The sequence below is a fragment of the Leopardus geoffroyi genome, chromosome D4 (genome assembly GCF_018350155.1).
Source record: "Leopardus geoffroyi isolate Oge1 chromosome D4, O.geoffroyi_Oge1_pat1.0, whole genome shotgun sequence".
Lineage (NCBI taxonomy): Eukaryota > Metazoa > Chordata > Mammalia > Carnivora > Felidae > Leopardus > Leopardus geoffroyi.
The window spans coordinates 92,743,148-92,765,297 of record NC_059342.1 but is presented as its reverse complement, the minus strand read 5'-3'; the positions used below and the strand labels follow the sequence as shown (position 1 = coordinate 92,765,297).

Sequence of the window (22,150 nt, the reverse complement as noted above, 5' to 3'; positions counted from 1 at the left end):
GCCTGATGGCCACAATCGCATCTCATGGAAATGGCGGTCCCCACCCCACACCCCAACACACACACTGAGGGCTCCTCAGACCCCAGGCCCAGCCGGCCGGCTCCCCACACGGCCAGGGGAGGCCCCATCCTTCCGCATAACGCCCAGTCTCGGGGCAAGACCACAAGAGCCCGGGGCTGGTTTTTAATAAAAAAGGAGGCCATTCACTTTATTCCTTCAAACATCCCGATCTGTGCTTCAGGACCAGCCAAGCCCCCGGGGGCCTCACGGTCACTGCTGGCAGAGCCTTCCCCAACCTCCAGCTGCTTCTGGTTGCTTGCTCCCGTAGGGTCAGCGGTGGGCTCTCCAGGCAGGTGGGCTCACCAGGGTCTGGCACGGCTCCCATCTCCTGGAACACAAAAATGCCCTGATCGGGGGGATGCCCTGACCGCAGCCAGACCCCGGGGATGGCACTGTAGGATGGGGAAGTGACAGCACCGCCTCCCTTGAGGGCACGGCAGAACGAGGCCGGCTGCCCACCTGCGGTCCCCTGGGGTGGCGGTGGGGGTGCATGCTGCGGGCAGGCCCTGGAGCCTGGGTGGGCTTCGGCTGGGACAGCCCCCGCCAGCACCCCCTGTGCACCTGAAGGCCCCGCCCCAGGACTCAGAACCTCAGGGCACAGCCCCCACTGTGCTCAGAGGAGCTGGCTCCTACCTCTGGGGATCTGCTGACCCGGACATCCTCCCCCATATCACGCGTTCACATCACGAACCCAACTGAGCCGTGCCGAGGGCCTACTTGGTACCTGCCGTCTGGGCGCTCGGGACCCCCCCGCAAAAATCACATTACTAGCCTTATGGGCTCGTAAGGCTATGCAAATATGTGCATAGGTCACGTCAGATATAGCAGGCTGTGCCATCAAGACACAAGAATGTGGGGACACCAGGACAACAGGCAGGGAGGGCATCTCCACTAAACGGACGCTATTGGGAGGAAGGGAACAAAGCTTACACACAGAAAGGAGAGCAGTGCAAAGGCCCAGAGGCACACGTGGGCTGGCAAGAAGGAAGCACCAGAGCCCAGCACGTGGAACCCAGTGGGAGAGGGGTGTCGCCAGGGGAGGGGAATTAGATGGCCCCCTCCCAAGAAGGCCTCTACGACCCTGGGTCTGCCGCCAGATGCCTGAACACACCCAACCCCAAACTTACCTAACATCGTCACACTTGGGAGGTGAGCTCCTAAGGGCCAGCCTTCCTGCCTTTGGAAAGCCGTTGGCTCCACCCGCCCAGAGCAAAGCCGCGGGGAAGGCCTGTCTCTTCCCCACCCCACCCCACCCCCACACACTTACCCTGCCACTCACACCAGCCTCCTCCTCTTCCGGGCATGCCAGGAGTGCCGGGTTCTGAGCACATCCAGGTTGTCAGAACTGTCTAGGCAGGAAGAGGGAGAGCTCTCCCCAGGGTCTGAGGCTCCCTGAAACAAAACCCAGGCAGATGGGGACAAGAGTGACCCCCAGCCAGGACAGGCAGGGAAAGCGACAGCAGCAAGGGGTATGCCAGGGCAGAAGCTGGGTCCTGACACCCTGGACCGCAGGGACAGGCAGCTCCCCAGACCGGTCCCTGCAGATGGTGAGACACTACAGGCTGGGCCTGGGGACATGGCCACGTGCAGAGGCCACACGGGGGCTCTGGCTTCCCACCCCGCACCCCTTGGGGTCTCCAACCTCCCAGCGATGCCACAGAGCCAGCCCTGTGTCACAGCAGCGGCCCTGGAGAGCCGGCAAGCAGGACGGGGGGACGAGGAGTCCTTCCCCGCACGGCCCCCAGTCACAAGCCCTGCCTCCCGCTGTCTGGACGGCGCAAAGGCGAGCTCCAGCTGGGGAGGCCCGCGACCTGCAGGGACCCCACAATCTTCCCGATCGGGCACCAAACGAGGTGGCCCGGCTCTCCTGCTCTGCCACAGAAGATGCGGAGACACCTCTCTGCGTGTTTAGACCGGGCTTCTTGTCAGGCAACAGGAAAAGGGGTTTTGCCTCCACAGCTCGGAAGACTCTTCTGTGGCCAAGGCCGCCAGAGCAGACCGCGAGAAGGACCTCAGGGTCCCGGACGTGCAGGGCCGCCAGCAGGAGTCCGCGTGTGGGCGTGCGCGGTGCGTGGAGCCTGAGCCTGTCTGCTCAGCCCTCCGGCAGGGCTGTGTGGCCAGGCCAGTGGCCCCAGGGGTGGCCGAGGAGTTTCGTGAGTGGAGAGGTTCCTTCCCCTCCCGTTTTCCACACTGGCCTCAAGGGAGGCCACGTCCGCACAGACGGAGCCCAGAGCCAGCTTCCTCCTCAGCAACCAGTCGGCCACGGCTCCCACCCACTCCTGCCCACGCTGTTCCGGGTGGGCTGGGCTGGGCACCCACAGCGGCCACGGGGAGGCTGGGTGGGTGCTATGTGCCCACGGCCACCTACCTGAATGGGGGTGGCGGCCGCCGGCCCTGCCCGAGGACCGCTCGTGGAGCAGCCATCAGTGAGCTCCGACTCCTCCAGGCCCAGGTCGTCCTCGCTCTCGGGGTCAGCCCTCGTGGCTACGGACAGGGTGGTGGGAACGCCATCGGGGGACAGGGTGGCCAGGAGCGCAGGGAGGGTGAAGGCCGCCAGGAACCGCGCCTTGAGCAGCAGGTAGGCTGGGCTGTCCCGGAGCCACCTCCGTACCTGTCCCAGCGAGGCGTGCAGGGCTCCGGCGCCCCCCGGCACGAGGGAGGCGGCTCTGCGCTCCAAGGCCGCCTTCTGGAGCAAGAGTGCAGACAGGGCCCGCAGGCTGCACAGGGCTGGGGGCTGGTAAGGCAGCCCTCCCCCCAGCGGGGGCACGCTCACCCCACGCCGTCCCCTCAGCCATTCCCGCACGACCACCTCACCCTCCTGAGACACGAGGTCCAAGTCCAGGGCACCCCTCTCAGGCCCAGGCCGGGATGGGGGTGGCCTCTCCAGGCCCAGAGGCTCCCCGAGTCTCTCTGGTCTCAAGGCGGACCCTGCTGTCCCTCCTGGGCCACTCCCAGGGCCGGTGCCACCCCGAAGGGGCGGCTGGCTGGGCCTGGGGGACTTTGCTTCAGGGTGGTCAGCCAGGAGTGTGGCTTGGGAGGGTGCCCCAGACACGGCGGTGTCCCCGGCCACTTGGGCCTCTCCAGGGAAGGAGCCCCCCGCCGGGCCGTGGGCCCCGTCTCTGTCCACCTCCACGGAACCTTGAGACTGGTGGGGCATCGGAAGGCCCGGTGGGTCTGTCTTGGAGGGAGGGTCTGAGTCTGTGGCCCGGCTGGTGGGGGGCTGCCAGGGGTGGGTCGGCCCGGGGAGCCCGGGACCCTGGCCTATCTGTGTCCCAGGCAGGGAGGACGACAGAGCCACTGACAGTCCCTTGGAGTCAGAGGTCCCTGCTGGCCCAGGAAGGCCCACCACGGTGGGCACGGGGAGTAGCCCCTGGGCTGTGAGCACCCAGGTGACAGGCAGAGGGGTGCTGGCCACCACCTGTGGCCCCCTCTCGTGTGTGCCCACAGCTGGCGTCGGGCAGATGGGCTGGACGGGCAGCTGAGAGGGGCTGGGGACTGCAGGGAGAAAGGGTGGTGCCTCCGGCAAGCCCTGCTTCTGGGCGGTGGCAGGGGCCTGAGACTGTCCCGGGCCACCTCGATGGCAGTTCACGGAGACCTGGCTGGGGCCCAGAACCGGCACCATGGAGGCAGCGGGGGCAGCCTCTGTGGAGGCCAGGGCGCCGGCCAAGACTGGCAGGGTGGAGGGCCTTCCGTCCTCGGCTGAGGCCCGAGAACCGGAAATGCACGGCTCTGTCGCGGCAGGGGCGCTAGGCCGGGAGAGCACCGAGGCCGTGACAGCCAGGCCCGAAGCCGAGGGGCCGTGGGGGGCCACCGGGAGACGGGGCTGGAGAATCAGTGGGGAGGAGAGCAGCAGCTGGGGTGGGAGGACCACAGCGCCCGGGGCGGCCTTCCTGGCCCGGGCCTCCCGCAGCCGCTTCTCCCGGAGCAGCTCGGAGACAGTCTTGGGCTTGGGCCGGGGACCACACGGAGCTGGTGGGGGCGCCTGCGGACCGGACTCGGCGTGGCAGGGCTGCAGCCCCCTGCTCCCTTGGAGGCTGGCGCTCTGCTTTGCAGCTCCTCGGGCTGGCACGCTCCGGAAGCTGTGGCCTGCAGGGCAGACAGAACACATGTGCTGACGAGCGCCACGCACGCGGGGCAAAACAGGCCTCCCGTCAGGAGGGCCCTCGCGGAGGGCAGGCTGCTGCCGGGAGCGTGGAGCAGGAGCCGTGGCGTCCGAGCTCCTGCCGTGGCCGGGGTGCTAGGTGCGGGGCAGCCCGTCAAGTACGGGACAGCACCGTGCCTTGTCCTCAAAACGAGGACCGTCAGGCACCCCTGCCCGCCTCTCACGGTCTCCCAGGACACCAGACCTTCGCGCGGTACTGCTGGCGTGGGGAGACGGGTAGCGGCCAGCAGCAGAGGTCCCTGCCGGATGCCCGGGGCTGGAGGAGCCCCCACACCTCCTGGGTCTGCACTGGGGAAGCCCCAGGGTGGCTGGTGCACTGGGGGCGGGGGGGGGGGGGGTAGGAGCCCAGGGGCTGTCTCTGCCGCCTCCTGCCAGCCACGCTCTCGTCCCTGCCGTGGTGTTCAGACAAGACCCGTCAATGGAGTCACAGCTGTGCTGCTCAGAGCCCGAAATTCAACGCCTACGACAGGTCTGCCCCTTTCCCACTGGACACAATGGCAAGACCGGGGCAGAGACACACGGTACCTGTAGCGTTCCGGGTACTTGAAGGCATCTGAAAAAGAAAGGCGAGCACCTCAGAGAAGTCCCCGGGGCACCTTGGGTGAGTTCATCACGTCGGGGTTTGACGGAGAGACAGGAGCCTGGCCATCCAGGCAGAAGGGTTCCAGGGCTGCGACGGAGCACCACAGGGCTGATCTGGTCATTCTGTCACTCCCTCCAGTTGTGACTGGGCTCAGGGACATGACCGCTCCCGGACGGACCCCATGCCTGGCATCCTACTCCAGCAGGGCAATACCCAGAGCAACACATGCCAAAGGGCTCGGAGACCCCCTTGCAGGAGTGGGGCGGTGTGGCAGAGGGAGCACATTGTGCAGGGGAAGCAGGCAGGCCTGGGTGCCGGGTCTGGCTCTGCCCCCCCCCCCCCGCCCCTCCCCCGGCCGGACTTGAAGCAAAGTCCCCCCAGGGCTCCGGGCAGGTGGGCAGACACCTTCTAGGAGAGACCCCTGAGCGAGGGGGCCAAGGGCGAGCAAGGCTGCTCCCGGGCGCTGGCCCAGCCTCTAGGCCACCCGGGAAGGCCTTCCGTCCTGGGAAGGACCGGTGTCACTTACTCCCTGGCTGGACGAGTGCTGCCCATCCCCTGGGCACCAGCCCTGCCGCCTCACAGAGGGGAGGGATGGGTGGCAAAAGCCAGCTGAGCCCGCATCCGGCGCTCACCCCTACTTCTCACCGGTAGGAGCCCAGGCACTGGGTCCCGGGTGCCAGTCTGCAGCAGGGCAGGGGGCTGGGCCTTCCTCTCTCGAACGACCTCCATGCAACCAGCAGTGTCAATCTGGAACAGCTGAGGGACACGTGGGACACGTGCGTGACATACATGTGACAAGAGCCCGTCTCCTTTCCCCACCGAGAACTGAGATGACGAGGGTGCCCGTGACGAACACAGGGCAGCTCCAGAGCCGGGCACGGCCCCACGAGGCTGCGACCCCCTCACTCGGGCCCAGGCGCCCCGGCTGCCTCAGTGCCACGCTCCCGCCACGTCCGGGTCTCTGCTCCTCGAGCCTCCATTTACACCCTGGGGCTCCCAGCACCTCCGTCCCTTCCTGGGGGTGGGGCGGCGCTGTATCGTGGCCGCCTCTTCCACACTGACTTGCCTGCTGAAAGCTGCAGGCCACGAAAGACCCTTTCCAAGGGTCAAGTTCAGGAAGCCGGACTTTCAGAAGCAAACCCACAAACTTCACAACTTCGCCTGATGAACACAGAGCACGAGCTAAGAAAGCTCTATGCGAGGGCTCACCTGGATAAAGAGGGTGAACACCGGGGTGCTGGCCAGGTGGGCGTCCTGAAGCTGCTTCCTGATGCCATCGGCTGAGGAGACAGAGTGGCTCTGGCTACCGAGGCCCCTCTCCTTGAGGCCCCCCAGGACCCCACGTCCCTCTGCCGCTGCTCTCAGCCACAAGGGCGGGGACCAGAGGGCGGGCCGAGCCTGACTGGCCCTCCCGAGCTGAGCACCCCCGCCCCTGGAGAACGACCAGCTTCTGAGGTCTGAGGAGACCCTTGCTAAGGCCTGAATGGCTGGTCGCTTCCAAAACCACCCCCTGGGTACCAATCAGGTCAGAGACAAAACGCATGCAGCCCTCCGAGGGGGGCACGTAGGTCCCCTCCCGTGCACCATGCACCGCCCCCAGCAGGGTCACCCCTCATTGCCCTGTGTCTCCGCAACCCCGGACCCCCCAGGAGGCTCTTGAAGGGGCCCCAGGGCAGCACCTCGGGTGTGTGCCGCGGCAGGCCTTCGGGGAGTGCAGGGCAGGACGATGTCGCCCACCCACGGGCTCACAGCCATCAGGAGCTGGCGCTCAACGAGCCTCCTCTGCAGGGAGTGTCCCCGCCATCGCTGCCTGTTCCCGATCGTCCTGTGCCACAGCTGCCGGACGCAGGGCCCGGCTACAGCGCAGTCACTGGGGCTGGCCCCCACAGATGGGCCGAGTAGGCCTGGCTGCCTCAGTTTCTCCTTCTGTGTGAGGAAGAAAGGCATCTAGGGTTCCCGGCCCTTTCCCTGTTCTGGAGGGGCAGGGGGCCCAGACCGAGGGGACAGGGGGCCCAGACCGAGGGGTCAGGGGGCCCAGACCGAGGGCGCGGGGGGCCCAGACCGAGGGGGCGGGGGGCCCAGACCGAGGGGGCGGGGGGCCCAGACCGAGGGCGCGGGGGGCCCAGACCGAGGGGGCGGGGGGCCGAGACCGAGGGGGCGGGGGGCCGAGACCGAGGGGGCAGGGGGGCCAGACCGAGGGGGCGGGGGGGCCAGACCGAGGGGGCGGGGGGCCCAGACCGAGGGCGCGGGGGGCCCAGACCGAGGGCGCGGGGGGCCCAGACCGAGGGCGCGGGGGGCCGAGACCGAGGGGGCGGGGGGCCCAGACCGAGGGGGCAGGGGGGCCAGACCGAGGGGGCAGGGGGCCCAGACCGAGGGCGCAGGGGGCCCAGACCGAGGGGGCAGGGGGCCCAGACCGAGGGGGCAGGGGGCCCAGACCGAGGGCGCAGGGGGCCCAGACCGAGGGGGCAGGGGGCCCAGACCGAGGGCGCAGGGGGCCCAGACCGAGGGGGCAGGGGGCCCAGACCGAGGGGGCAGGGGGGCCAGACCGAGGGGGCAGGGGGCCCAGACCGAGGGCGCAGGGGGCCCAGACCGAGGGGGCAGGGGGCCCAGACCGAGGGGGCAGGGGGGCCAGACCGAGGGGGCAGGGGGCCCAGACCGAGGGCGCAGGGGGCCCAGACCGAGGGGCAGGGGGCCCAGACCGAGGGCACAGGGGGCCGAGACCGAGGGCGCAGGGGGCCCAGACCGAGGGCGCAGGGGGCCCAGACCGAGGGGGCAGGGGGCCCAGACCGAGGGCGCAGGGGGCCCAGACCGAGGGCGCAGGGGGCCCAGACCGAGGGGCAGGGGCAGCGGGGGCCGTGGGCCAGCCCTACCAGGGTCCGGCACCGGTGGGCCGTGTTGGTCCTCAGCACCTGCAGCACGGTCTCCAGGGGCACCCTGAGCAGACGACTCCCGCTCTGACAAGAAGACGACAAGAGCTGGACGCGTGCGGTCCTGGCTCACGGCCTGCAGGGGCCCAGATCCACGGCGGGGTGGTGGGACGCCCTGAAGGGCAGCGGCCTCAGGCAGGTCCCTAAGGCTGGCACCGACACGCCTGCCCGGCTTGGCTGCACCCAGTGCTGACAGAGTCCCCGCTCCCTGCAGCCAGCTCCCCGAGCTGAGGGCACCAAATGCCCATCAATCCCACGGGCAGCAGCCTGCGGTTACAGACGCGGGAGGGAAACCACGCGGCACGGGGGCTGCTGCGAGCCCTGCCTGCTGTCCCTCAGGGGCCAGAGCGCAGCCTCCAACCTCTCCCAGCACAGACCGACCTGTTTGATCCTGACCGCAACTCCGCCCGCAGCCAGGGCCCTGACACCTCTAATGTCGACCGGGCAGGTGTGCACGTGACCCGGCAAGGGGACCCGTCAGGGACCTCTAGACTTACAAGAGCTGGGAGAGCACCCCCCCTTCTTGCTGCCTCCCCATGGAGCGCCCTCGACAGCTCACGCATGGCTTTTAAAGGAAACCGGCAGGGAAATGGAGACAGCTGGTGGTCTCGATAAAGACGGCTGCTGTCCTGAACACCGTCCCCCCGAAACAGGCTGGGAACGAACGTTCTATTGAGCGAGGACAGGGTGTTGCTCCCAAACGCCCAGGAACACAGCGGACGCAAGCCCAGCACCAGCCTCATGACCCCCAAGCAGGAGAGCATCCAATCCAGGGTGCGCTGGGGTCTGTGGCCTACCTCGTCCGCCGGCGCCTCTGAGCCCGAGGGGGGAGCATCCGCTGAGCCCGGGCAGCCGACGGCGCTCGCACTGGAGCTGCGGGTCCCCGACGGGGCGTGCGCCCGGCCTGCCTCCTGTGCGGGAGCCGAGGCCGCGGGCCAAGCTGCTGGGCCAGCCTCCGCCCCGCTGGTGCCCCTGGGAGGGCTGGGGGAGGCAGCAGGGCGTCCCGGCCGGCCCCAGGCGCCCCCCGCGCACGGCCCGCCGGCGCCCTGCCTGGCAGGCACCCACAGGTCCACGTCTGGCACGGCGTGCTGTGCTGAGGGCAGCACCTGGCCCCCCACCCGGGCCTCTGGGGCTTCTTCTGGCTCCAACTCCTCACTGTCCCTGCTGCTGCTGCTGCTGCTGCTGCTGCTGCCGTCCTCACCGCTGCCATCCTCGCTGCTGGAGCTCCAGCGCACACTGCGAAGGGGCCGCCGCCGCCGCCTCCTCCCCCGAGTCTGCTTCTTCTGGGGGGAAAGGGCTACTTGCAGGCCTTGGCGACCCGGGGCTCACGGACCGGGGACAACGGGCACGCGGGCCAACCCTTTGGCGAGAGACCCCGAGCAGGCTTGGACACGGTGCGCCGAGAGCACGGCACCCGCACGGCTGTGAGGCGGCAGCGGCTGCCGGCCAGCCCAGGTGTCCGTGCCCTCGGCCTCCAGGAAGAAGACACGTGCCAGGGCCAGAAACCAGATGTCCCTCCTCTCCCCGCCACCTCGCACCCCCCACCCACCCCACGGGATGCTGGCTCCGCTACGATACGGCCTTCGGACTGACTTCTGGACAAGCCTTACCCTGACCATGATTTTCCACTTGCTCAGACACTGGGAGCCCGTCCGATGGGGGAGTTCCGAAGCTATCTTTGCCCAGCGACCTACGGAGGCAAAACGACACAGAAGCCGTTTCACGCGATGCTTGACAACACGTCTACCGGCTTGAAAAGGGCCCTTCCAGGAGACGCGCTGTCTCCCACAGAGGACCTGCGTTGTATTCCGTCAGCACGGGGTCTCCCGGGCACCTGCACACCGCGCCCCACATCTGAGCAGCTCGACGACACGCAGGGCGTCCGGTTCTCCAAGGACAATCAGCCCTTTAACAAAATTCTAGAAAACGCACATCCCAGAGAGAAAAAGCCGTCCACGCTTGTGTAAAAACGGCCCTCGCGCGTCCGCCACACTCAGGCTTCTACACCCGACATTTAAAACCGTGTCTTCTTTCCTTCCGGACAGTGCTGGCGGGAGGGCACGGGTGCCCCGCTTTCATGGGCAGCGTGACCCTGTGGGACGGAGGTCAGGTTTCGGCATGCACCCGCACTCAGCACTACTGCGTCTGGGACTTTTCCTAAGGAGACGCTGCGAACGGGAGTGAGGACGCGGCTACTGAACCCTCAGCTCTTTCCGGCCGCAGCAGAGATGGGAGACAGCTGTCCGCCAGCGGATGGCGGGCTGGGAGACTCGTGTGTCGTCACTCGGGACATACGACACGGTCGTCGAAAGCCACGGTCAAACACAGGATGCGTAAAGGCAGAAAACATTCGCCACGGACGACAAAACGGCACAAAACAGCCAATGCGGTTACATCGCGTCGAACGATGCAACTTTCAAAAGCCGCCCTAGAAACGGGCCCAGAGAGGACGGGGCAGGGGCGCGCGGCCGGCGGCACAGCTCTCCCCCTGGTGCCCGTGGCGCTCTTGACTCGACGCTGACCGTGCATCGGTCTGTGAGAAGGAAAAGCCGCTGCTGCCGGCTGAGGACCCAGGGGCAGCAGAGACCCGGGGAGCAAACGGGTCCCAAGGACTCACCGACGCCGTACTTTTCTATCAGTTCCAGCAACTTCTCCTCCTCTTTTGCGCTCCATCGCCCCTTCTTCAGGCCGAAGTGCAGCCTTCTGAGGTACCTGAGAGCAGCAGGGACACAGGCAGCGTCAGGCGCCAAAACGCCCTCCCGCGCTGTCCCGCGCTGTCCTGCCACCAGAAGCTCGGTGACAAACGAAACGGAAACTGTAAGCCAGACTGTGGGGGAATAAGCTTCGGAGTTCCCTGAGCCTGCAGGATGGGTTAACAAGGCGTGAGAAACTAGAAAGCCACAGGATGTTCGCACCCAAGTTCGGGTAAACGAGATTAGGCAAAGTGCGACAAAGGTCCCGGTGTAGGACAAAGGCACAGGAAGGGGGGCTCTCAGGACGAAAATGTCCAAGGTGAGGTGAACAGCATTAGGTAAATGGATACGGGGAGGGCGGGGCCCAGGCCCCAATACAAAGGTATACGAGGTAAACGAGATTCAACATTCAGCTTGGGGACAAGTCCCAACTTAGTGCTACAGCACAAAGCTGCTTTCACAGGAAGCAAGGACCAAGTTAGGCAAACAGGTCAACAGGGCCAGAGATCCCTGCCGGGTCAAGTTGCCCAGAGGGAGCTAATTAGCAAGGGAAAGGGGCCTTGTTGACCCTGAGGTGGCAGGCTCCGTCTGACCGTCCTGACCGTCAGTGGGTCTCCTCCCCCAGGCTAGCTGAGACGCCGGGCGTCGTCAAAAGTAAAAGCTTTCAAGGCGACTCACGGGACGCCATGGAGAAAGTGACGACACAACCCACACGCTGGCAGCGAGAATTTGCCAAGCGAGCGTCGTGTCCGCTCAGGGACCCCTGGCCAGAACGCTAACAAGCCAACACCACAAACACAGTTCCAGTTCTCGAAGGGGCCAACGAGGGGCGCCTGGGCCGCTCAGCTGGTTGACCGTCTGACCGGCTCAGGTCACGACCTCACAGTTCGTGGGTTCAAGTCCCGCATCGGGCTCCACGCCGACAGGATGGATCCTGCTTGGGCTTCTCTGTCTCCCCCTCTCTCTGCCCCTCCCCCGCTCAGGCTTTCCCGCTCTCTCAAAACAAACAAGCTTTACGACACGAGTGGATATTCCTGCAGACAGGATCCGCAAACAGCCGGTTAACAGGCGGACGCCCCGCATCCCGGGCCGTCCAGGAGATGCAAGGTGAAACCACCCAAGATGCCACGGCACACCCACTGAGCCGCCTGCAATCCGGAAGACGCACAGGAGCCGGCGAGGGCGTGCAGACACCGCGGCCCCACGGCTGCCGCCGCCGAGGAAAAAGTCACCGCGTGACCGAAAACCCCGCTCCCGGGCGCGCGCCGCGAGCAGCGGCTGTCCGTCCGCACGCATCCTTCCGCACACACGTTCACGTCTCCGAGGTCATCCGCGCTGCCGTGTCAAGACTGCGTCTGTTTATCTTGTGAAGTAATCTCCACCCCCAACGGGGGCTCAAACTCACGACCCCGAGATGGAGAGTCCACGCGGCACCGTCCCAGCCAGCCGGGCGCCCCTGGATTTCGTCTGTTTTACAGTTGAATGACATCGCGGCGTCCATCCGATTGGAGAACCACACCTGTGGCTTCCCTGTTCTTCCCGCCGGACGTCGGCTGTTTCCGCCCCGTGGCCAGTGACCGGCGTGGCTGTGGACACGAGTGTACGTGTGCCCGTCTGGGGCCCCGCTCTCAGGACGACACAAGCACTCGCTCCGTTTCCCGAGGACCCTCCACTGCCTTCCACGGCGCCTGCACCACGCTGCGCTCCGCGGGCACACGAGGGCCACGCTTTCTCCACGCGCGTGTCAGCACCTCCTCCTTTCCAGAACTGTCCTAAGACAATCGTCCCGCCGCGTGTGAAGTGGTCTCTCGCTGCTGCCGTGACCTGTTACCTCCCCTGCGACCGATGACCGGTGACGCCAAGCATCTTTCCACTTCCTCTCTGGAGAAAGGTCTGCGTGAGGCCCCGTCCTCATCCGTTTTGTTGTTATTGGGACACAGGGTTTCTTTGTAGGGGGGTCAAACGTCCTAGGTGGATGGGGGTGACGGGCCGCACCGCTCGGTCGATGCACCAAAACCCGCAGGACGGGACCCTTTGAGTGAAGACGCCAGACGCTGCACAGATTACGTTCTGATGAAACGTCATGAGGACACCCGAGCCGACACGAGGCGGCCGAGGCTGCCTCCAGGGCCCTGGCCCGTCAGGGCCCTGGCGGAGGAACCTGGACGACGGGCCCAGAGGCACTGCCAACCAGGGGCCACCTCACGCTCGGAAGAACAGCAGCCATCCTGCTTCCCTACTGGTCACCACCGCCCCGGCCCACGCCCCACCGGCAGCCCACCCGCCGGCCCACCCGGAAGCGGCCCCGGCGAGGCCCCCCTCACCCAGCGGGGTCCAACTCACCGATCTCGGCACTGGGCATCGCTCCTACCTGGCACCTCTTCCCGGATTTTAAACCAATCCTGCTCCCCGTACTTGGCGACGGCTCGAAGCAACTTCTGCGGGAAAAGACGGCAAACCGGCGATGTGTCTGCGGGCAGCCGTGACCCCTGCACCCTCCGCTCAGTCCCCCGAGGAAGGAAGGTCCGAGGACGGCTCTCCTCGGCCTCGGCCTCCGCGGCGGCGGACTCACCGCATCCTCCTCCGGGGCCCAGAGCCCCTTCTTCAGGTTGGGGTCCAAGCTCTTGGTCCACCGATAGATGAGCTGCATGGAGTCTCTCCCTTCCATGTAGTAGACAACTGGGGACGGAGGGGCGGCGTGGGCACCCGGGACTGCGCGACCCCGCGTGCCTGCGGGGACCGAGCCGCCTCCACACGCGGGGGGGCTTCGGGCGCCCAGCGGCAGGGGCGCGTGCGGGCGGACTCACTTCTCCGGTAGGGGATGTGGCTGCCGACGCGCATCTCCCGCACGAGCTGGGTGAGCAGGTGGTCCTCCTCCGGGGTCCACTCCCTGCGCTTCAGAGCCCTGTTGTGCTGCTGGTACTTCTGCAGGCACTGGAAGGCGCTGCGGCCGGTCTGCCGGGGCCGGGGCGAAGCACAGTGGGCGTTACCCGGCGAGCACCCCCGCGGAGGGCCCGCCGGGGTACAGGTCGCGAACGCCACCGCCCGCCCACTCGCACCGGAGCCCTGGAGGGACGGCGCAGGGCGTCCCCGTGGCGGGAGACGGCCGCGAAGCACCAGATGGGACACGGACGGCGAGAGCGCGAGTCCAGAAACATCCACGACGCTTCCCTCACGTGACACCAGAGCTGCCCCGGAGCGCTCACGGGGGCTCCAGCACGACCATCCGGGGGAGCAGCCGCCCGCAGAGCGCGCGCTCTGTGAGCCGGGGGCCTGCCTGCTGCCCAGTCCCGGGGCCCCCGAAGGGCCGGTCTCTCCGAAGCCTCCGTGGTCCACCCAGACGACGGGGCAGCGGGGACTGGATGTGTGTCGGGGTGCGGGGACGGGCGCGGCGTGGTGCCCACGTCTCTGGAGGCGCCCTCCCAGGGGGGGCTCCGGGGCGACCGGACCCCCACTTCCACACACGCCGCAGCTCAGCAACTACACCACCAGTCTACACCGCCGACGGGTTTGCTCAGACCCGTCCCCTCACTCGTTTCCTTATGGGGAGGGAGCTTCCCAAGAGCTAATTAACGTTACCTGAACCCTCTCGTTTCCTAAAGCAAACTCCTGAGTCACAGAAGACGCGACACACACGGACGGACGCGCAGTCTGCTCAGCTACGGGGACTGGGTGTGACGATGCCTTTTTAGACACGACACCACGCGTGATTCTCTCACGATCCTTGAAAGAACGCAGCCGCTGACCCTCGTGAAAACAGAGGACCCCTGCTTAGACAACGCTAGGAAAGGGAGACCGGGAGCCACAGACGGGAGAAAACATCCACAGAACACACCCGATAAAGGACCGTTACTCTCAACACGCGGAACGGTCCTTGAAGCTCAGTAAGAAAACAATCTGACTACGAGACAGAGCAAACGTTGGGGGGCCTGGAGGCTCAGTCAGTTGAGCGTCCGACTTGATTTCTGCTCGGGTCGTGCCGTCACAGTTCACGAGACGGAGCCCCGCGTCGGGCTCTGCGCGGACAGCGCGGAGCCTGCTTGGGACCCTCTCTCTCCTCCTCTCTGCCCCTCCCCCGTGTACGTGTGCTCTCTGGTGCACACGCTCCTTCTTTCTCTCAAATACTTACAAAAAAAAAAAAGACCAAAAACCTCAACAGACCCTTCGCCAAAGACACACAAACGAGCAATAAAGCGCTGCGTGTTTGTCGTCAGGGAAACGCAAAAGCAAAGCAGCCACCCTCGCACCCCTGCAAGGACGGCTGGAGCCTGGAGCCCTGACACGGCCACACGCCGGCGAGGACGCGGGGTGGCGGGACTCTCGTTCGTGGCGAGGGCTACGCGGCGCGGGGCAGCCAGTCCGTAGGACCGTTTGGTGGCTTCCTCCAGAACCAAACACCCTCCTGGCACACGACCGCTCCTTGGTGTTGACCCAAACGAGTGCAAGACTCACGTCCACCCAGACACCTGCGCACAGATGTTACCAGCCGCCTCATTCACAATCGCGGGACCCTGGAGCGACCAGGATGCCCTTCAGCAGGTGGGCGGACCACGCTTTATCCAGACAAGGGGACGTCAGCGCTAGGGAGAAAGAGGTGGTCGAACCGGGAGAAGACACAGAGGACCCTTAAACGCACGTTCCGCGCGGCCTTGGTTAGCGTCAGTGCGGTTCCCTGCAGTCACGAGCTGGTCTACGAAAGCAGTAAGTTACACCACGGAGATGGGATCACGTTCCCAGGTCGTGAACCAGCAAAACTCAAACCGGAGAATGATACAAGATATTTCAAGAAACCGCACCACAGAGAGAGGGACACAGCACCTTCTTATGTAAACTAAGATCCAAAGACGTGATGAAAAAACCCCGAAATCAGACCCGTCCTAGAAACCTACAAAGAGGGGAGCTCACAGCAAGCTGTTCTCAGAGAAGCAGGCCTTAAACGCCTTCATGAGTAAAGACAGACTGAGCGAAAAAGCCCTTTAGCCTTCGCCTCAGAAATGAGAAAGCCAGCGCGACACCCCGGAAGAGACCAGGAGGAGCGTTCCCCTTAAGCCCCATCAGAACGAACCTCCGGGCTTGACGGGGACAAGGAAGGAGGATCTGGAAGGAGGATCTGGAAGGAAGCCAAAGACAGGCCTGGGGGGGGGGGGGAGGGCGAGTGAGCACTCAGAGACGGGATGGGGGCCAAGGAGCTAGAAGCTCCTGGAGACTCTGCCGTGGGAGGGGGGAGGGGCTGCTGCCCCCAGGGCCACGCCCTCCAAAGTGGCACAAACAAGAACCTGATGGCTCCCAGGGTGAGATGTGCCACGCAGCCCGCGGAGACCCCAAACCCGCCCGGCCCCTCCCAGCCTCTCGGAGGCCCCTCCAGCCCTCACCCCCAGCTCCTTGGCGATCTTCTGCCACTGCAGGTGGCCGTGCTTGGCTGCGATGGCCTTGAGCTGCTCGACCTCCGGCCCGCTCCACTCCTGCTTGTTGATGCTCGGGTGCTCACAGTTCTGCCAGAACTTCCGGATCTCCTCTGCACTGCGGCCGCCCTCGAACTGCACCGACAGAGAGAGAGCCAGCCTGCGGGGGGGCCGTCCCTCTGACGGCTGGCCGTGATGGCTCGGCACCCGGGACAAGTGGGGTCCTCGTCCAGGTCGCCAGGACTTGCACAGCCAAGAGTGGGGGTTGGGCTCCAAGCGCCAAGCCTGAACCTTCACACCCTCCCATTTCAGAAGAGCCACGTCACCCCAGCAGGGCGAGTCTGTGAGGCCACCCCACGCTGCTGGACACGCACCCGACCAGAGGCTTCAAGGCAGGTCTAGTGGCTGCAGGGATGAGGCCTGACCGCCTAGAGCTGACCCACGTCCCCGGCTGCCGGGATGGCGTAGGCCGCTGTTGCCTCAGCACCGCCCCGACTTACGTTAACGTTGGAGATCTTCTCCCAGTCGTGGCCGTCCAGCCTGTTCCCCAGCAAGGTCTCCTCTGGGAGCTCCCTGGAGGAAGGAACAGGTCGCCAGGGTCACGCCTGGCCTTCCTCGCCTCTCCCCAGGTCACACCCTCCCCACGAGACCCAGCTCACCGGATGTCCTGGACCTCCTTCTCCGCCTCTCTGCTCTGCTTCTCCAGGACCTGCCTCTCTGCCTCACTGGTCACCCTACTCCGTTTCTGGTGCAAGTATTCAAGCCTACGGGGCAGAGCAGAGGCACCGGGGTTACTTGCATCAGGGCCGTGTCCCGGGGGAGGGGGGCAGTGTCTCTGGGGCCAGCTCAGCCTCCCCGTGCACCAGGGCATGTGCACCGCTCCACGTGATGAGGCCCGGTGGCAGGGAGCACACACGGGAGCCTGCCCCTTGCAGGCAGAAGGCTGTCCGAGCTCACGCCCAGAGGAAGCAGCCGGCGACACCCCTCTCTGGGCTGTCACCATGGTCACGTCAGTGACTAGCGTGACAGGTCTCCTGACCCAGATGATAACCACCACCAGCTCAGCGGCCCAGCCGCCAGCCCTGGGCCCGGCGTGCAGGGACGTGCTCCAAGGGCAGCCTGGCGACAAAGCCTGCAGGAACCCCTTCCGGAGGCCAGCGGAGAGGACCCGTCACTGAGGCTAGTCCTGACCCACGCGTGGAGCCACGAGACGGCGGGCAGCCCCCAAGACTCCCCGCCCGGCCACAGGCGCTGCGATCTGTTCACACGACATCACCCCTTCGGCACACAAAAAGCGGGTCTCGTGAGCAGCGCCCATTTTCACAAGCGGAAACCGAGCCCGAGACCAGAGAAACTACCCGAGCTGCGCCTGACTGGACGCGGCCACTCGGCCTTCCCGGGTCTTGCACGCCTGGCCTCGAGCTCGGCTGCCTCCCTGGGGAAAAGTTTCAGGGGTCGGCGCCTGTCCTACGGGAGCAGGGGGACACGGCCACACCAAGTGTCTGCCTGTCACCAAGCCTCCGGCCTGGACCCCTCGCGCTCCCGGCGAGGCCGGCGCCCGCGGCTGGTCTTACACTCACTTCAGTAACTTGGGCTGAAGCAGGCGCTGTAGGCGGTCGCTCACCACTGACCTTCTGAGCAAGGCCTTCTCCCAGTTCTTCCCTGAGAAGAGACGACGGCATCAGCAGAGCCTTCCCGACTTCCCCTCGACCAAGTGGTGGGCACGTGACCGTTCCAGGACCCCAGCGCTGGCCGGGTACCCCAGCCCGGCTGTTGAGCGAGCATGACGCCCCGGCCCAAGCTCACGGAAGGGCCCCCGGGGCCGTGTGTTCAGGAATAAGACACGGGAGACTACACAGTGAGCCGTGGGGATGGTGGTCCCCACGTGGCGCGTTGGACAGGCCGGGGCTTTGAGTGGCCGGTCCCAGCGGTCAAGGCCCGAAGGAGCCCACGGAACCAGAGGAGGGTGCCTGCGGAAAGGCAGGGCTGTGGCGCTGAGGGCCCGGCGCAGGGGCTTACACTTAGTCACCAGGAGCTCCTCGAAAGCCTTGATGCCCTGGGCGGCCTTCTCCCGCGTGTCTTCGTTGGCTGGAGGCCCCTGCCAGACAGAGCAGCGTCACGACGCGGACGGACGCCGGGTACTCTCGCCCCATGGCCCGCGCTTCCCCTCGGCCTCCTCGAGCAGCCTGGCCATGTGTGAGGCCTGGCAGTGGACACCTGGGCCCAGCGCTGGACTCTGAGTGGCCGTGAGCACGACCCGGCCGGCATGGGCGGGCTCAGCAGCTCCAGCCCTCGCTGCCAGGCCTCTCCGATCCGGCCAAGGCGCCCCACCCAAGGTGCCCCTCCTTAAGGAAACGTCTCTGGGGCTTATCTGTGGAGCCGGGGTCAGCGTGCCACATTCCAGGCCCAGAGACCACGTTCCAGGCCCAGAGACCACATTCCAGGGCCACAGACCTTGACTTCCACCATAGACACCAAAAAGTTTTAGAAAGATCGGAGAACATTGTCCTGAAGAACACGAGGGAACAGACGACACCCACAGCAGGTGCTGGGAGAAGAGCCCCTTCCCACGCAGCCTGCCCCTCCCTCACGGGTGACAGTGGAGCCCCGGCTACTCACTACTCCGCTGACCCTGTCCTTGAAGTAGGGCTTCATGAAGTGCCCTATGTACAGATTCGGGGGCAGACTCTTGCCGTCTTTCACCTTGGGGCCTTTGGACCCTGCCAGGTCACACATGATCTCCTCCTGTGACAGACACAAGGAGCCCATCTGGGGCTAGGCAGCAGCGATGCCCTTGTGGAGAAGGCGACCGGGGCAGCCAGGGAGCAGACGTAACCAGAAGCACTAGTCCTGGGGCGCCTGGCCACGGGGGTGCCGAGGGCCCGTCCTACCTGCTGCTCCCGGTTCTGGGCCAGCAGGAGGCTGACCTCCGCCAGCCTCTCCTGGATGACCTCCTGGTAGACCATGTTCAACTGCAGGCAGGTCTCTGGGTCTTCAGGGAGGGTCTTCTTGGGGTCGTCCTCGCCATTGCTGGCCTCTCCCCACCTCTCCTCTTCCTGGTCACAAGTGGGGAACTACGGGTGAGGCGGGGGGGGGGGGGCCTGCAGACCCGCCCCCCGCGACCCGGGCAGCACAAGCAGCCTCTGAGCTCAGGCCCATCACTGGGCCAACAAGGGTTGGGGCCACGTACAGCGTGTGCATAGGCCACAGTCAAGGACACGAGAAAATCAATGTCTGGAGGAACGTCTCGGGTGGGAAGGCGTGAGGAGGTGAGCGCTTTTCACTTTCCACGATAAATGTTTCTGGTGAACCTGAAGTTCAGAACGGGCCCACGGGCCTCCGCCCCCGGCAGGGAACAGTGAGCAGGGACACGAGTGAGGAAGGCCATCACAGGGCCGGCAAAGCTAAGAACCAGGAAGGGGCTGCTCGCTGCCCAGCAGGTGAGGAGCTATAGGAAGCCTACACCACGGGGACCACTGCTCGTTGAAACCAGGAAGCGAAGCTGCACCTCCTGACTCAGTGAAAAACCGAAAAGCGGATCGTAAGAATTCTCCAGATTAACGTGAGATTCTAAAACAAACCGGAAGTGGCAACAAAAACTGGAGTGGCCTAGTTGGGGATTTACGCCTCTCGACTTTCTGAGATCCCCGTAACGTGCGTAGGTCGACCTGACGTCGTGTGTGGAAGGGTCCGAGCAGGTGAGGCTGGCCCCCCGTAGCTCTCTCGCTCGCTCGCTCTCTCCCCCCCCACCCCCGCAGGCTCAATCTCCTGAACTGTGAGATCATGATCTCTCTCTCTCTCTCTCTCTCCCCCCACAGAGAGAGAGAACTCCTCTCTGTGCCTCAGTCTACAGCGGGCCCACATGTGTGACCGCCCAGGACCGTGCCTGCAAGGACTGAGGCAGAGAGAGGGAGCTACGAGGGGCCAGCCTCGCCTGCTCGGACCCTTCCGCACGTGACGTCAGATCGACCCACACACGTTACGGAGAGCTCAGAAAGTCGGCAGGCGTAAATCCCCAACTACTAACAACAGTCGTTTCTTGGGACAATTTCCGTTTTGGTGACAAATACTTTGGGATACGTCATCTTCAGTGACGAGCATGCAGAAAAATCAAGACGAGCTCAGAGCACTGCCCTCCTGGGCCCACTGGCAGGGTGGCAACTGCCTGGGTGGGCTCCACCAGCTCAGGCCGGTACTTACTGAGGCCAGGGAGCCAGCAGCGTCCGAGTCCTCTTCAGGCAGCGAGTCTGTGGGAGCACAAGCACAGGAGACACAAGTTGGGGGCGTGATGGGATGCAAAACCCGCCAAAGAAACGACCGGCAGGTGCGGCACAGGGCTGTTTCCTGAGAGCCACAGGCAAGGGAAGGGCCGAAAGGCCTCAGGACAAGACTGTATTGCCTGCACCCTCCCTCCCTGAGGGCTGGTGGCTGAATGCTACCCACTAACCAGGCAGGACAGGCCCTGAGCCAAGGGCAGGGGCAGCCAGGAAGGGAAGACACAGAGAACAGGGTCCGCCAGGGCAATGAGGGGAAGCCTTGCAGGAACAGACCCGTTCGGGGGAGCTGGAGCTACTGGGGAGAGGTGGGCAGGCCTGGGGGTCCAGGGGAGCCTGTGGGGTGACTCTCAGCTGTCCAGCATGGTGGCTGTCCGGCACGGAGGTGGCCGACAAGCTGAGCTCTGGAACCACCTGATTCCTGGGAAGGGCAGCCGGCCACCCACCTGGGACAGAGTGACACAGATGCCCCCAAAGGGCACTCATGCGCAGCCAGCAGATCCACGGCACGTGGAGGAGGGGCGGAGAGAAACCATCGCGGGGAGTAAAGTCAGAGGCCAGCTTGCGCGAGAAACGGCTGGTCCGCAGGCTGTTGTGGCTGCCAGGAGCCGGAGGGCAGATGGATCCGGTCTAGCCACGGCCTATGAAAGCTTACCTGCTTCAGAATCCAGTGCAAGACCAGACTCCGAGACCTCCACGCTGATACTCGAGGAGCTGGGATCCAAGATCCTTTCTAATTCTTCAATCTCCTTTGCTATTTTCTCTCTTTCGGCGTCCACGTCCATGACTCCTACCTGCCACCAGAGCGCATCATGAGATTTCAGGAACCAAGAGTCTGCAGACACACACCCGTAGGGGATGACAGAAGCCTGACCAAAGCAGGCACTCCCACTCGGGGGAGCCCTGGGACTTGATATGACACCCCCCCCCCGTGTCCCCATGAACACCCGCTGTTTGTTCTAGCGGGTGAGGAAACCATGTGAGTGTGACCTGCCCACTCTGATCTAAGGCTGTGACCAGCGGGGGGGGGCAGGGCAATGGACACCTGGACACCAACATGGCCCAAGAGCCTGGCCTGTCTTCCCAGAGCCAAGCCACAAGAGAGCTGGTCACCCAGTGCAGAAACAGCAGGTTGTGGCAGCAAAGTCACCAGAGGACAAGAACGAGACCCAGGCAGTCAGGACCTCAGCTGCGCAGCCTGCTCCCCTGCCAGGAGACGCCCAGAGAGCATCTGGCAAATGTGCAGGAAATGCAGGTGGCAGGCACTACGGGGGGGCAGCAGGAACGAAGCCCCCTGAGGGCAGGGTCCCCTGAGGTTCCCTGCTCCGTCTCCAGCACCTACAACGGCACCTATTGAACGAACAGAACCTTCTTTCTTAATGATACCAGTCTGGGAAGTCTAAAAGGGGCAGAAAGCTGGAAAGAGAGCTAGGAGAATAAAGCTGCGGCAGAAAAAAGAGCAAAGGAACACAGCACAGACCTAGGAGCCAACGACCAAGCCCAGAAACATTCCCGCTGAAATCGGACAACGGCAGCCACCAAGCGGGAGCACACTTCAGCCCGATCCGCAGCACAGAGCGCCGTCTACACTCTAGTCGTGTGTAACCCCAACCAGCCAAGAGCCACGCAGCTCTGCAGAGCCGGCAGCGGCTACCGGGGCATCAGGCCGCCAACCCCGCGGCCAGCCCGGGCCCCGGCCCCGTTCCTCCCACCGCCTCTCCTGGGCCCGCCCCAGCCCCGCTCCTCCTACCGCCTCCTCTCTCCGGACCCGCCGCCCTCACCCTCACCCTCACACTCACCCTTCGGCACCGCCGCCGCCAGCGCCACCGCCCCCGACACTTCAGTGGCAGAGCGACGAGAGCGCCGCGCACCGGAAGTCCCGCCTCCGCGGCCGCGGCCGCAGCGCGGGGCACGCCGGGACGGGGCTGGCGGGCGGGTGCTGCCCCCGCGCGGCCGCCCTTGGGACTGCCCGCGACCGTGCGCCGCCGTGTGGGGTTAGCGGCGCCGGACCGCTGCTTCTCGCCGGAGCGTGTGACCTCCGGTATCGCC

General features: G+C 65.4%; 1 protein-coding gene across 4 annotated transcripts; it reads right to left on the bottom strand.

The window, feature by feature from the left end:
- Positions 1–177: 177 nt before the first annotated feature.
- Positions 178–22,001, bottom strand: SNAPC4 (small nuclear RNA activating complex polypeptide 4). 4 transcript variants are annotated; one of them, XM_045467883.1, is made up of 24 exons: positions 21,901–22,001; positions 20,757–20,895; positions 20,028–20,074; positions 18,719–18,883; positions 18,447–18,572; positions 17,847–17,925; positions 17,408–17,489; positions 16,487–16,591; positions 16,328–16,400; positions 15,798–15,962; positions 13,233–13,380; positions 12,998–13,104; positions 12,769–12,863; positions 10,350–10,444; positions 9,343–9,422; positions 8,530–9,015; positions 7,676–7,759; positions 6,485–6,731; positions 6,015–6,085; positions 5,451–5,561; positions 4,748–4,775; positions 2,429–4,146; positions 1,328–1,452; positions 178–388 (listed from the first exon to the last, which is right to left on the bottom strand). In XM_045467883.1, exons 2-23 carry the CDS (start codon positions 20,884–20,886, stop codon positions 1,336–1,338), a joined length of 4,359 nt encoding a protein of 1,452 aa, XP_045323839.1. In that variant the 5' UTR covers positions 20,887–20,895; positions 21,901–22,001; the 3' UTR covers positions 178–388; positions 1,328–1,335. The 4 variants fall into 4 exon arrangements, with proteins under 4 accessions (XP_045323839.1, XP_045323840.1, XP_045323841.1 ...); XM_045467884.1 differs by having other exon boundaries at positions 20,757–20,936; positions 21,901–21,997; XM_045467885.1 differs by lacking the exon at positions 21,901–22,001 and adding an exon at positions 21,582–21,823.
- Positions 22,002–22,150: the final 149 nt, after the last annotated feature.